The sequence below is a fragment of the Symphalangus syndactylus genome, chromosome 10, assembly GCF_028878055.3.
Source record: "Symphalangus syndactylus isolate Jambi chromosome 10, NHGRI_mSymSyn1-v2.1_pri, whole genome shotgun sequence".
In the NCBI taxonomy this organism is placed as follows: domain Eukaryota; kingdom Metazoa; phylum Chordata; class Mammalia; order Primates; family Hylobatidae; genus Symphalangus; species Symphalangus syndactylus.
The window spans coordinates 35476825-35491370 of NC_072432.2; the positions used below are offsets into that span (position 1 = coordinate 35476825).

The 14546-nt window shown below is 38.5% G+C and overlaps 1 protein-coding gene across 11 annotated transcripts in view; it reads left to right on the forward strand.

Annotated features, from left to right (window-relative positions):
* UBE2D3 (ubiquitin conjugating enzyme E2 D3) overlaps nt 1–14546 on the forward strand; it is a 71848-nt gene that overhangs the window by 40608 nt on the left and 16694 nt on the right. For 4 of the 11 annotated variants that reach the window (XM_063611158.1, XM_055296882.2, XM_055296883.2 and 1 more), the window contains exon 2: nt 597–746. The exons of 1 other annotated variant lie outside the window; for it this stretch is intronic. In XM_063611158.1, the coding sequence (XP_063467228.1) occupies nt 723–746 (24 nt within the window). In that variant the 5' untranslated portion in view covers nt 597–722. Of the gene's footprint in view, nt 1–388; nt 747–7617; nt 7654–14546 lie in introns of those variants that run through there. 6 more of the 11 variants (XM_063611157.1, XM_063611156.1, XM_063611155.1 and 3 more) reach the window with 3 other exon arrangements.

A 14546-nucleotide genomic window follows, 5' to 3' on the forward strand; every position in this document is an offset into this window, starting at 1 on the left:
GCCTAAGCCGGAGCCTCAGGGATAACACGGGCGCGTGGTGGAGGTGGCTGGGCGGGCACGCGCGGGAGCGCGCTGGAAGGCGGAGTGAGTGTACGGTGGCGTCAGGGGTGACAGAATAGCTCGCTGCGAGGACAGCAACACACATCAAGCCTCCCTTCCTTTATTTCCTTCCCCTCCCCGGCCGCACCTTTGGGCAGAAACCGAAAGCAGCCCGGCGTCCGTCCAGTCTTATGCTTCCCCCTCCCCCCTTGCCTTTCTTTGCCCTAGTGACGCCGGTATAGCGCCAACTAGGCCCCGGCTCCTCCTCTGCTGGGCTCCGGACCCTGCCCCGCACCCACCCCTTTCTCCTACGCCTCTTCCTCTCCCACCCGGGTCTCTTCCTTTCTAGAAGCTGGGAAGTTAAACTTGTAGCCACCACCTCCGGTCTTCCCGTCACCCTCGCCCCCACTTCGGGCCGAAAGCACGGTACACAGGCTGTTGGTGGCTTTGCCACGCCACCCCACCCACCCCGGATCGCGGCCGTCTTAAGGGACCTGGATTCATCAGGGGCTCTCCGGGGCCTGTGCGAGTGCTGATCTGCTCCGTTTTTGCAAAAGGCGCCTGTGTCTGGCAGAGCTGGTGTGAGACGAGACAATCCTGCCCCGCCGCCGGGATAATCGAGTTTTGGCCGGACCTTTGAGCATACACCGAGAGAGTGAGGAGCCAGACGACAAGCACACACTATGGCGCTGAAACGGATTAATAAGGTAACCCGCGGGGACAAGGGCATGGGGTGGTAGGAGAAAAGGAAGGCTCGGGCCAAGAGGAAAGCGTGGGGGTGGGAAGGAAGCATAATTCTGAAAATACCTCTTGGATCACTTCTTCCATGGGGGGATGGAGAACGCGGATATACTTCTTGAAGAAATGAAGTTTAAAGCCTGGAAACGGAGAACACTTGTGGCAAATGAGGTGTTATCCTGAGTGTGCTTCAGTGGAATCGGTGCAAATTAGGGGTGGAGGAGAGTGACTTAAGGCGCCTTTATTTTATTTTTTTGCTGCTTAAAAGAGTTCTTTTTGGGGTCCGAATTGCGGAGAGACGCTCCCGCAGATGTCATGGCGCTTCCTATTCTTGGTGTTTGAAAACTTACTTTAGTTGTGAGATCAAGGTTATCTAGGCCTTCTAGGGGGAAAAAAAAACTCGGAGGAGAGAAAAAAAATCTGGCGAGTCCCGAACTTGACTGAGGGTCGGATAGAAGTCTTGCGTATTGAAGGACACTCAGTGAGTCTAGTAGAAACTCTTAGTCAACTCTGGGCAGGTTACACCGAATAAGTGGGTTTGGGAGGAGATGGAATGACACAGTGTTGCCACTTCCTGTATTTTGTAGTTGCGGCTTTTCACCCGAAGCTATTTATCCGAGGGACACCGGGAACTGATGTAAAAGGCATTCTGGAAGCTCCCTTTTCCTTTTGGCTGGAGAGTGGGGGTGGATAAGGGGTGCGATGGCAGTAAGGGAAAGCTAATGTACCTATTTTTGCCTCATTCTATTTAATAACACCCTTGGGGAAGATTCTTTCGTTACTTGAAATGTGGTTTGATAGTATATTATCGATTTAAGTTGGAAAAAAATTAGGATTTTTCGGAGCTCTGGGAGTGAGCGGAACCTCCACCTCCGGTGGTTTAGTCTCATTTTCTTGCTCTAACTTCTATCCCGCATTTTAAGATGGCGGCTGCTTTAACTGGTTCAGGCTCTTTCCGGCATCTCCTTTCGTAATAATGTGAAATAATATGCTTTGTTAAATGTTAACTTTTATATCGCGTTGTGCACTGCTCTAAGACCCTCTGCTCAAAACTTACCTAAATTCAAACTGTTAAACTGTATTTCCCTTTTCTGTGACTTGTGTTTGTGTGGTGTGTTTGGTTGTTGCACAATCGAAGAGGGTGGAGTGTTTACAGCTAACTTGAAAAAAATGTCATGGAATAAATTCAGCCTTACTAGAAAAATTGTGGGGGGGGCGGTGAGTGTTAGAAACTTTGGTTTTAATAGATTACTTTTTTAAAAAGAGTTCTGAGAGGAATGGGAAGAATTTGCCTTTACTAAAATAGACTTGATACTACATTTGCATTTATTTAATTATGACTGAAGTTTATTTGGCAAGATTGGTGTTTCATGAAAGAGGGAGGTTTAAATATTCACTCTTAATATGTATTGATACGAAATCTTGAATTTTGTTTTGGGCCTTCATTACATCGTCATTTTGGGTTATGCGAAATACAAATTCAAATCTGTGTATTTGTGAAATGAAAAGAGGAAGAAAAGCTTTTTAGGAGTTAAGGATTAAAGTAAAAATTATTTTGAAATAACAACCTCTTTCTGTGACCACTTTAAAGGCCAGGAACATATTGGAGAAGCCCAGTTGTATGTTACAGTGTAGTTTACACAAAGAGCGTAACATTCAGCACAAATAAAAATCTTTTCTGTTGGAATTAGTTTAGGCCACTAAAATGTGGAATAGTTTCAGATCCATAGCTTTTTGTGCATGTGGAACAGAACACGTTAAAGGAAGGCCTCTGATTTTTTTTCTCTTACAGGTCATACCCAGCTGCTGTGACACCACTTAAATGATTTTAAAGCTTTAGAGAGACAATGTAACAGTGGCTAAGAGTGTGAATATTGGAGCAGAAATGCTCCAGTTAGAATTCTAGCTCTGGGCAAGTTTATGTGCCTCTATAAGAAGGGTATCTGTTGTAATATGAACAATAAATGACTGTGTGCCTAATATGTACCAGGCACTGTTTTAGACATTGGGGTGGCAGCAGTGAACAAAACAAATTTTAAGTTCTTAGTTTTGTTTTGAGGATTAAATAATGTGCAAATTTGAACATGCTCTTGGCACATGACACTTCTAGTTATTACTATTTTAATCACCGTTTATAATTTTTAAAAACCATTTTTGTTAACTTTGATTTCTAGGTTAGTACTCTTAACCAGGTTGTCTCCTTTTGTAAATATTTTCAAGATTTATGTAATATAGACACAACATAAAAACTTGGCAGATTGGAAATACCAGTGTTTATGTGAACATTATTGATTCAACTTACAGAAACTTTGACATGTGCATGTGGTTTGGTTTTTCAGCTGTTAATGTTAGAATCACATGAGGCAACTTAACAGACATTCCACATCCAAACAGTTTTAGTGAGTGGACAGCTCTGAACTGGAATGCTGTTCGGTTTAGGCACCTCTTCTAGAAATACGGAGTCAAGTAGCCGTCGATGTCAGTATGGTATGCTTGTGTTACGTACCGATTTCGAATTTATTCTTGTCTGATGGTCCCACATTTCAAATATTAAGATATATCTGTACTCTTCATTAATATTTTACTGAAATGATTATTGGAATACTTTTAACCTTTAGTCCATTTGATCGAGCTTTTGAGTTTATACTTTGTTTCAGCTATGTTCTTGGAGTAAGTTTTTTGACTGTTAGACCAATCAACTTTTTTCCTGTATTCTTTATTTGAACGAGCTGTAATAATGGTCTTAAATAGGGCTATTAAACAACAGGAGTTAAAAGTGGCACTCCAAGTAGATTGGTATTGAGAGCCGTAGACAATTTTGCCACTCCCATTAAACAGGGACTACAGTATATGTGTTTTAGGGACGTTTGAAGATAAATATGTGAACCAAGCCTAAAACAGTAGCTCATGTTTTCATTATATACACCCTGTTAAGTTTTCATAAGGGTTTTTATTTCTGGAAGTATGACTTTAGTCTTTATATATGATTATAAGCAAGCAGCTAGCAGGGAAACCATGGGTAAAGGGTTAAAAAACCCTCATTTGGTCTTGGTTTCCCTCCTACCACCACTTCCACTGAGATAATTTCAAGATTATCTCCATCTCGAAATTGAAAAACTTTGGCACAGAGGTTAAGAAGATGACTCCGGGTTCATGTTGTGACAGTTGGGATTAGAACCTAGGCAGCCTGGTCCAGAGTATGTGCTCTTAACTACAGTTTGATATCATCCTTTAGGTTTGTCATTCAGAACGGTTTACTTTTGCATATAGTATTGCCTATTACAGTAGTTCAGACAATGCAGTCCCATCTAAACCGTAACTCATTTAATCTTCAAGACAACCATGTGGGATAGATGTGAGAATTTTATAGATGAAGTAACAGGCTCAGAGAAATAGTTGTCTAGTCACACAACTAGTAAGTGACTGAGATTCAAATCAGGTAGGCACCAAAAGCTCAAGCTCTTTTTTGAACCATTTCAATTTCCCCCCCCCCCCTTTTTTTTTTTGTTTTTTGTTGTTGTTGTTGTTGTTGTTGTTGGAGACAGAATCTCACTGTGTCGCCCAGGCTGGAGTGCAGTGGCACGATCTCAGCTCACTGCAAGCTCCGCCTTCTGGGTTCACGCCATTCTGCCTCAGCCTCCTGAGTAGCTGGGACTACAGGCGCCCGCCACACGTCCGGCTAATTTTTTAATATTTTTAGTAGAGACACGGTTTCACCGTGTTAGCCAGGATGGTCTTGGCTTGATCTCCTGACCTCGTGATCCAACCGCCTCAGCCTCCCAAAGTGCTGGGATTACAGGCGTGAGCCATCACTCCTGGCCCTTCAATTCCTGTTTTATAATGTATGTGGTTTTAGTTTGTTACCTGAAATAAGCTGCTTTGCTCTCCCACTTCTACATCTAAGTAATTGGGAGTTAGCTTTACTCTTAGGTTATAGCTAATTTGTGAGTTAAGATTTTAGCTAATAATGTTTTGAAAGTAGAAGTGGATTTAATTCTTTCGGAGTAGTTTATTCAAGCACTGAAAACTAACATGTGCCAGTTAACTGCTTAGGATGTCTTAGAGTGAACAAAATATACTTATTGTCCCCAACTAGTATATAGGCTGGGTAAACTGTCTTGCATGTGTTTCATATATGGTCCTCAAGGCTTGTCCATAGCCAGCTCACTTCATGTGTAGGATAGTTGTGTGTCTGAAGGATGCTGATAATAATAAGACCTCAGTATTTGTTTAATTTGAAAAAGGATGCATTACTGACACTGCATACTTTTCTTTCGTCATGCTCATCTGCAGTGTTGTTTCTGGTTTTTGTTATTTACACAAATAAAAAGTTGAATGCTCCATCACTGGGATGAACTACTGTGTCACTAGATTGCTCTGTCAGACTTTGCGCCTGAGTTTAGGTGACCCTTTTTATCCAAGACAGGCAATCTTTGAGGATTCTCCACAGCATGTTGCTATAATCTATCTATTAAAAAAGAAACTAGATTCCTAACACTGAGACAAAAAAAATCTTTCAGATTAAAATCTCAAACCTAGGTTGGTTTTTGCATTCTTTTTTTAAATAGCAGTTTTCTTGTATCTGTTAGTGTATAGAAGAGCTTACTGAATATTATATATTATTGGGTGTGACATGAATTACATTTATATTCCAGAACATTTGGAGTTTTTAAAAAAATTTTGTGGGTACATAGTTGGTGTATATATTTATGGGTTACATGAAATATTTTGATACAGGCATGCAATGCATAATGTAAATGGGGTATATACCTTGAGCATTTATCCTTTGTGTTACAATCCAATTGTTTAGTTATTTTTAAATGTCGGATTGTTCAGAGTTAAAAAAAAAAATACAGCTGCATGGGGGTCTTAGACTTACTAAATCATTTTCCCTGGAAACACATAATTTCGAAAATTTTGTAGGTGATTCTGAAGCTCCTCTCTGATTAAGAACCACAGATACAGGGGAGTGAAGGTCCTAATCTGCATTAGACGTAGTATTCTAGTCCCAGGGAATAAATGAGGAAGATGGTCCTTACCTATGGTAATCTTTGCGTTCAGTGGTGAAAATAAGCATGTAAACATATGAATAGTTGTTTGTCACTTTGTACATTTACCTTTCAAGAATATTAGATCTAGTAGGGGAGGTATGTAAAATAAATTTTCTGTACTATATTTCTTATACTAGTATTATTACAGTGTGGTTTGTCTTGTATTATAATGACTTAAAATTCCCTTTGCCAAAACCAGTATTTTGAAATTAGCGAAATAAAACTCTTCATTCTTGGAAATGTTGTGGTCTTGAGCTTGCTACCATAGCAATGTTATTTCATAATTAAAAATGAATGCATTCACCAAGTATCTTACTGTCCAGTTTCTCTTAATAGATAAGATTTATTCAGAATTGTACCCTCAACCTTGTTATGTAGGGAAGGGAAAAGTTTAGGGAAGTGTTTTTATACTTTGTTGAAACATCTGATTTTTATCTCCTAACTATACTTTCAGCATAATCTGTTGTGAAAGAGACCTTCAACTTTTCATAGCTGAATTTGTCTTATTTAAATGTTTCTCAGTTGTGAGTCACGATTTCTTGTACCTTTTTCAGTATGAAATACTTACATTAATGCTAACCTTGCTGTAATTTCATGGCTAATGTATAATTGAATGTTTTCTACTACTGGGCAGCTGTTTGGCTGTTAATCTTTGTTTTTTTGTTTGTTTGTTTTAATGTCCATAAAATACGTTACTTGCTTTCATGGAGCAGAGCTTCAAATCTAAATTTGGGTTTCTTTGCCCGTTTTTAAATAATGCTTACAAAAGAATGGCTTCGAATGATGTTAAGTGACTTTACCTTCAGTGGTGATTGAAAGAACATTAGTAATATTCAGTCCATTCTTAGTACCTCATGTAATGAACACGCATGCTTGTTTCACCTATAATTACAACTAAACAGGAAGTTAATACCTTGTCAGTGAGGCAGTGAGATACTGTGCAGTGCCTACTGTTAATCCTTAAGATAAAAAAGGATTTCTCAGAAGAAATTTCAAATTAAAATGCGTTTTAAAGGGACTATTTGGAGTTCTGTGAAATTGTTCATATCTTTTTGCCAAGCATCCTTCTTTTGAAATAACCATGTTTCTGAAGTTTGTTGTTCCTTCCTTGATACTCGCATCTACATATTTTATACAGACATTCGTAACATTAAAGTTAATAAAACTTTTTACTTTATAGTAAACTAGATCTTTATATGAGCAATTACAGTAGTTATTGTCTGCCTGGTGGGCAGCTAATTGCACTGCATTTCGAACTCTGTTGTTGGTTCGCACCTCTGTATTTTTCTAGGTTGGTTGTAAAGTCTCCTTGAGGATGATTCTTAAAATTTCTTAAGACACTTACTCCCTTTGTTTCCCACCTCATTTTGTCATCTCGTCCAGTCCCCAAAGCAGTGTTTTGTGTTGCTCAGTATAGGTTTTTGAGGCAAGGGCTGTTCTTATGGTGCTGATTCACAGTCATACAAATCTTGTCTTTGAGTCATGTAAATCTTGTCTTTAGTTCTGAAAGAAACAGACTCTTAAATAGAATACAAGAAATTAACTTTTAGTAATGGCATAAGCTTTTAGTTTTCCCGAAAGTGTTGAGAGGGAATGTATCTATACTACATTCTGTTCTCTGTATGACCTTTATGTGATGACGTGCAAAATAGATGGTAGAGATTGGGATAACAAATGATTTGTGGAACATCGTGGTGATAATTTTACTGTCTTAAAGGTAGAATCCATGAACTTGGCCTTGCCACTATATAGGCTTTTAAATTTTGACAAGACTTGGGGGGATGAAACCTGGAATAAGTTATTTATGGCATTACGCTTTAATAGGGTTGACACTTAAAACCTTGTTTTCATAAATGCGACCGTTTGGTTACGTTGATCTGATGAACAGATACTGGCTGTCATTGAAAGAAAGTTAACCGAATGTTCAGATACTTATTGGGCTCCTGGAACATGGCTGCTCTGTAGCTTCATGAATATTCATAATATCCATAAATATTTGTGAATAAATATTTTTAGTATTCGCAAATATTTTTAGTATTTCCAATTTATAAGCTCTCTGAGGGGAGGGATTTTTTTTTTTTTTTTTTTTTTTTTTTTGAGATGGAGTCTTGGTCAGCTGCCCAGGTTAGAGTGCAGTGGCACAACTGCCGCTCACTGCAACCACCGTCTCCCGGGTTCAAGCAATTCTCCTGTCTCAGCCTCTCGAGTAGCTGGGATTACAGGCACCCGCCATCATTCCCGGCTAATTTTTATATTTTAGTAGAGATGGTGTTTCACCATGTTGGCCAGGCTGGTCTTGAATTCCTGACCTCAGGTGATCCGCCTGCCTCGGCTTCCCAAAGTGCTAGGATTACAAGCGTGAGCCACCACGCCCAGCAAGGGAGGGAACATTCTTATGTTTCTGCTAGTATCCTTTCAGGTCTTTAATGTTTTCAATACCTTGGCCTACTGTTCTTTGAAGCCTGTGGTTGGTCACCACTGCTAGTACCACTTATCATTGAATGAGGAAGATAGAGAATAGAGAAGCAGAAAGCATAGTCTAACATCTCCAACAATCAACTATTAAATCCCATATCCCATAGTGACTACAGTAAAGGTCTTCCTCAAAATAAACCATTTGCAGGCTTTGTATTAAAAATCTCATGTAAGGAATGTTTCAGAATAAAAAAAATAGTGGCCAAACCCATTACTGCTTAAATCATGTACTTCCAGATGAGAACAGTCACCAGTGGCTTAAGCTGTACCTGTTGGTTGCCTTTTAGGGAGATTTTTTTGGTGAAAAAAATCCTGCCTTATTTTCTACCATGGTGCCCACCAGGTCTTCAGAAATAGGCAAACAATTCAGTTGTGTAAAGTCTGTTCCTGTCTCAGGTTTCTTCGTAGTGTTTTAACTAATGAGGCAAACTAGACCACGTGAAAGCTTTGAGAGGGTCTCATTTACCTAGCTTAGAAAGAAGGCAGAGAGGGGTGTCCTTGACTTCTTTTCCTATAGGTATTTTCAGGCTCTTCAAACAAGTATTTTTTCCAGTGAGAAGGCCTGGATTCTCACACTAGCCAAGTGTGCAGAAAGTTTGAGGAGAAGCAGCTCAGAGGAAGATGACACTAAAAGGAGAAAGTTTCCTAAAAGAGCACTCTGTGGAAAAGAAATGTCCAACCTTTTAGCTCTTTTTATAGCTAGTACGGTTTCTTAGTGTTGTGCCCTGATTGTATGTGCTTGATCTATCTTAGTGTCCCTTCAACGTGAGTGGAGCCTTGAGCAATTCCTAAAGTATGTCAGTGTCCCCAACCAAACATTTTCCTGTTTCAGTGGTCTTAATAGTTGAGTAATGCTGTTCCCCTTAGGTGAGGGGTAGTCAGCACAGTATAAAAAAGTTTTACAGGTGCCGGGTGAGAGCTGTTCCTTCTGGTTCTTGGCACTGTTCCTCTTCCTCTAGACTACTAGGAAGGAATAAGAAGCTGAAAATTTCAATTGTGTGAATTTTTTACATTGTTTTTGTCTCTGAAGCCTGTGAAACTTTAGGCTCTAAAAACATTTTGTTAGGTGACTCTCGTAGACAAAATTACTTTTAAAAATGCTGAATATGGGTGTCGTTGGAAATTGATTTCCAGTCCAGTAAATGGTCTTGCCGTGGGATAGAATCATTTTCTCAGGCCATGTAACTTGAAAAATAGTACTGGATTCACACTACGTATAATGAGATACAGACTAACGGGGGATAGTTATGGAGAAATAAATCGTAAGGAAAACATTAGTTTTCCATATCGTGTTCATTCTGGAGCATTGAGTAATAGTTTGGTGCAGTTGAGATTTTTTTCCCTCAATTTGCCAAACATTAAATTATCTTTACAAGGACACCCTGTTGAGAAAGGAACCTTGTTGAAACTTACCCCTAGTCCTAATTTTTAAATTGTTAGTAGGTACACTTAGTTCACCTATCCTAAAGGTGAACATGTTCTATGCTTGAATGTAATCATTTCTTTCCCCTCTCTTAAGGGACTCAACTGTAAAACAGAGAAGATGAGCTCTATTTCCGTAAAGTGGTTATAAGAGTACAGTTAAACACTTGTGGTGTACGACTGCTAGTATATTTAAAAATCAAAACTCATTTGTCTTCTATTTCGAAACCATCAGTGACTTCCCATTGCCTTTGGAATAGTCTAAATTCAAGGGCTCTTTTAAAAGATGAAGTCATAACCTGCCTTTCTAGCTAAATCTGCCACTCTCCTAGTATACTCTGTCTGGTATACTAAAGTCTGCAGTATTTGTTCTGGCAAATTTTTATGCCCTGTGTTCTTTGACGCTCCTGACTTTGAGTTTCTCTACCTAGAATGCTTCTCTTACTCCTTGTTCTTGGTAAATGCCTGCTTATTTTTCCATCAAGACCCAGCTCAAATGGCACTCCTCTAAACCCAAGAAAAGTTAGTGGTTGGTTTTTCAGGATTCACAGAGCATTTGAATCCCTTTATTTTAAACATGTAGGTTGTTAAAGTATAATTTTTGTTTTGTCTTGCACCTGCTTTCTGTTAGCTGAGTCTGAGGAGGCATTTGTATCTTAATTATCTTGGTGTTTTTATACCTAACATGCATGGCACCAAAAAGGCAGTGTTCCTGTGAATGAATGAATGTTTTGATGGTGAAATTAACATTACACTTTCATTTTAGAAATGGATTTAAATTAACCTCCATTGTGAAAGTTAACCTTGTTACTCCTAATTCAATTTTGAGACTTAGCTTCATTTAGATTTCTTACATGTTTTTCAGCAAAACTCAAAAACTAAATTGTGTTTGAAGTGGGATAAAATCTAAATAATTGGTATTCAGAATTGGTCTCTCACTACCGCTGTATATATTTTTTAACTCCTTAATATAATCCAGATTAAATAAGGGATTTATTAGAAGGAAACTGGGATAGTTAACAATGAATGGAATAGGTATAGGAACCAGAGCAAGCTACAACCTCAGGAACCAAAATTGCACATCTGTATGGAAAGTCAGCTCTTTGTTATTGCTGCTGTTGAATATGGTCTCTTTAGCTTCTGACTTTACCATGTAAGTCCATGACACGTGCCTGTCAACAGCTGTGGGTCACATTCTTACAGCTCTTGATTATAGAAGGAAGAATGTCCCTTTGATTTGGAAAATCTTGGGTTGGGATGGACAGTGGACTAATAGTTGGGTCCCAGCTGAGGGAACAAAATTCTGTGGTTAGTCATGTCCAAATAATTGGTTAATGATGGCTGACCCAGGACTACAGTCACATGATTTGGAGTAAGGGAAAAGGAATTCATGAGTAAGATGGTTTATTGAGTAGACATAATGTCTGCTAGCTACAAAGAGCATCTGCTGTGACTTACTCTTTGCTCACATTTTTTTCCTAAGATACTGTCTTGCTCATTCTGTGGGCATATAATGTTACAAAAATTATTTGATAGCTCAAAGGTAAGTGTTTGTACATGGTTTTGTTACTATTGGGTACTAAGTGGTACTTTAAATAGTAATATTAGATACTATTTAAATGGCAAGAAAGAAAATGATGAAGTAAGAACAGCATTTTTATCTTTAAAAAAAACCTTTGTTTTGATTGTTAAAATACTTAGGTCATTTTTCTGTATTGAATTTAAAGTAGGTAAGTTAATTGGCCTGCTTTTATATCTTTTATTATTACTAAAGAGATGTTTTGATGATGGAGAACTTGGAAAATAAGGCGTTTAGAAATGTTACGAGAGTAACAAGAACCTGAAATTACTGGAGCGAAGAGCTGAAACCCAGTGTTAACTAGCTGAAATTATACTTTCACTCTAAAAGGATGATAATGCTAGCATTTAAAGGCTTAGTGATAAATATCAGTGTGCCGAAAACTCATTTATTCTATAAGAAATACTTTCTTACTTTCTTTGTAATTGAAATGTGTAACGTTGAAGTAGTATGGTGTTTATATTCTAGGTCAACTTTGTAGTTTTCTGACCTTTAGTTCTATTTATAATGAAGTATTCCAACATTATTGGGTATTTTGTTTAGAGCAACCATGATTACATTATTTTTATTTTTAAATTAAAATATTTTATCTTAATATTTATTCTGGCCAGGCACAGTGGCTCACACCTGTAATCCCAGCACTTTGGGAGGCCAAGGTGATCACCTGAGGTCAGGAGTTCGAGACCAGTGTAGCCAACATGGTGAAACCCCGTCTCTACTAAAAATACAAAAAATTAGCCGGGTGTGGTGGCGCGCACCTCTAGTTCCAGTTACTCTGAAGGCTGAGGCAGGAGAATCGCTTGAACCCAGGAGGCAGAGGTTGCAGTGAGCCAAGATTGCGCCATTGTACTCCACCATGGGCGACAAGAGTGAAACTCCATCTCCAAAAAAAATAGAAAATTACGCTAAATATTTTTGTTCAGACATTTTAACATGTATTAAATGTAAAATCTAGTATGTTTATTGAGGTAATTATGAGTAAATAAATGTAAAACTCGGATTGTGTTGTCAGCTTTTTAAACTCTTATTTCAGTATTAGGTATATTCAGATGCTTACAAAGACATTTTTAGACAACTAAGCATCAGGATTTATCACATAGGTCAAAAATTTAAATAAAACAAGTGGCTATATTTGGCCCACGTATGGAGCAGTTTTGCTTTTGTTCAATAACAGATGAATTAAGAGCCTTGCCCAGGAATCTTGGTTCAGGATGGCTGGTCTACACATGGTCTGCTTGTTAAGTACCAGTACATTATGTGCCAGGTAGTGATCCCTATTTCAGAGATGAGAGGAGAACCCTGAGAAAAAGTAGGCCTGAGTAAGATTAAAAGTAAGACTGCAGGCCTGGTGCAGTGGCTCACGCCTGTACTCCTAGCACTTTGGGAGGCTGAGGCAGGTGGATCACTTGAGGTTAGGATTTCGAGATAGCCTGGCCATGGTGAAACCCCATCTCTAGTAAAACTACAAAAAAATAAAATAAAGAATAGCCAGGTATGGTGGCATGTGCCTGTAATCCCAGCTACTCAGGAGGCTGAGGCAAGAGAGTCGCTTGAACCTGGGAGGCGGAGGTTGCAGTGAACCGAGATCACGCCACTGCACTCCAACCTGGATGACAGAGCGAGACTCCATCTCAAACAAAAAGTCATTTACTTAATAGTGGATAATTTAAGTTGCAAAAAAAAGCGTCTGAAATACTGATTTGGTTCAGTTAATATTTTCTGTTAAAAATTTTTGAAGGCCAAAAGCCATGTCGTTTCTTCTGCAGATTGTTGAACTGCGATATGAATTTCTGTAATTCCCACTGATCAGAATCAATAGTATTTGGAATGAGTTTTCTTCCATTTCTGAATATGTGGAAGACATGAGGGTATATCTATATAGACAAGCATATAAAGGGTGTGATATACAGTCTTAAAATTGTGAATCTTGGGATCTCTGGCAACCTTGTAAGTAGTTGTGATGAGTTTCAAAAGTGAATTGGCACAGCATATCAGGACAATTCTCCTTGCCTACTCTATTTTTGTTGTTTGTTTTATGGCATTAATCTAGACTGACCATTCCTGAACAACTGGCCATTTTCTGAAGTGCATTTTGAACATAAGAGGCAAATATTTGCCTCTTAATTTTCCTGCAGTGTTGTTTATTGTGACAAAGCCTTTCTTCACATTCTTTATTTCTTTTAACTTTTCGGGTTACTGGCCAAGGTTCCCTTTCTTAGTGTTAAATTAGTCCAGCGTTCACTCCTAGGACCTTCTGTTCCGGGAGTGCTCTCACCAAGTTGAATGGCTATAAACATCATCTGTTTATTAATGATACATTGTATTTGTTTCCAGGCTGTTCTCAACTTGTATATATACTTTTCTTATCGAGTCTTTACTTACATTATCCTACTTTACTTACTTTATCTCTACATCTGCCCACAAGCTTCACCTGTAAGTTGAGCATTTTACTTAATACCAATCTCATGCTTTGCTCAAGCCAAAAATCTTAGCGTCACCTTTTCTTCCCACATGGAGTCAATCAGCAAAATTCATTGTTTAATTTTACAGTTAAAAGTGTACATTTATTGTTCAACAAATTGCTGTACATAGTGATGCATACCTGCAATTCCAGCTACTTAAGAGGCTGAGGCAAGAGGATCCCTTGAGCCCAGGAGTTCTGGGCTGTAGTGCCTTATGATTGTGATTCCGCCTGTGAATAGCCACTGTAGTCCAGCCTGGGCAACAGTGAGATTCCCATCTCTTTTTTAAAAGGGGAGAGGGTTGGTGGACTTTTAACTAAACAGCTTTAATCAAAACTTAATTTTTAAAAAACTATTAGAGCAGTTAAAACTTTGTGTTGATCATCTTAACATTTTTAAAGGTCGTACAATTATTCTTAGTCCTTATTTGTGTACTCTAGTTTCCTAGCCCTGTTTCTCAATGCTGTTTTGCTACTATCTCTAATAGTCTTACTTTAATCTTGTTGAAAGTAGCACTTTTGAGGTTAATAAGGTTTAAATTAATAACCCCCATTGACTCTAGTCTGTAATACTATAATTTTTTAAATGGCAAAATACCCTCTGGGAGCTAAGGTGTTTTAAAAGCTTAGAGCAAATCCTGTTAAATGGGACAAAGTCTCAATTCTTTTTTAACAAGACAAAAACACTTTATGTAGTCTCTTTTCTTTTTCAGTGTTTCTCAAAATTTCAATTTTATTCCATGCTGGTACGGAATACAAACTTACCCGATAAAAATAGCAG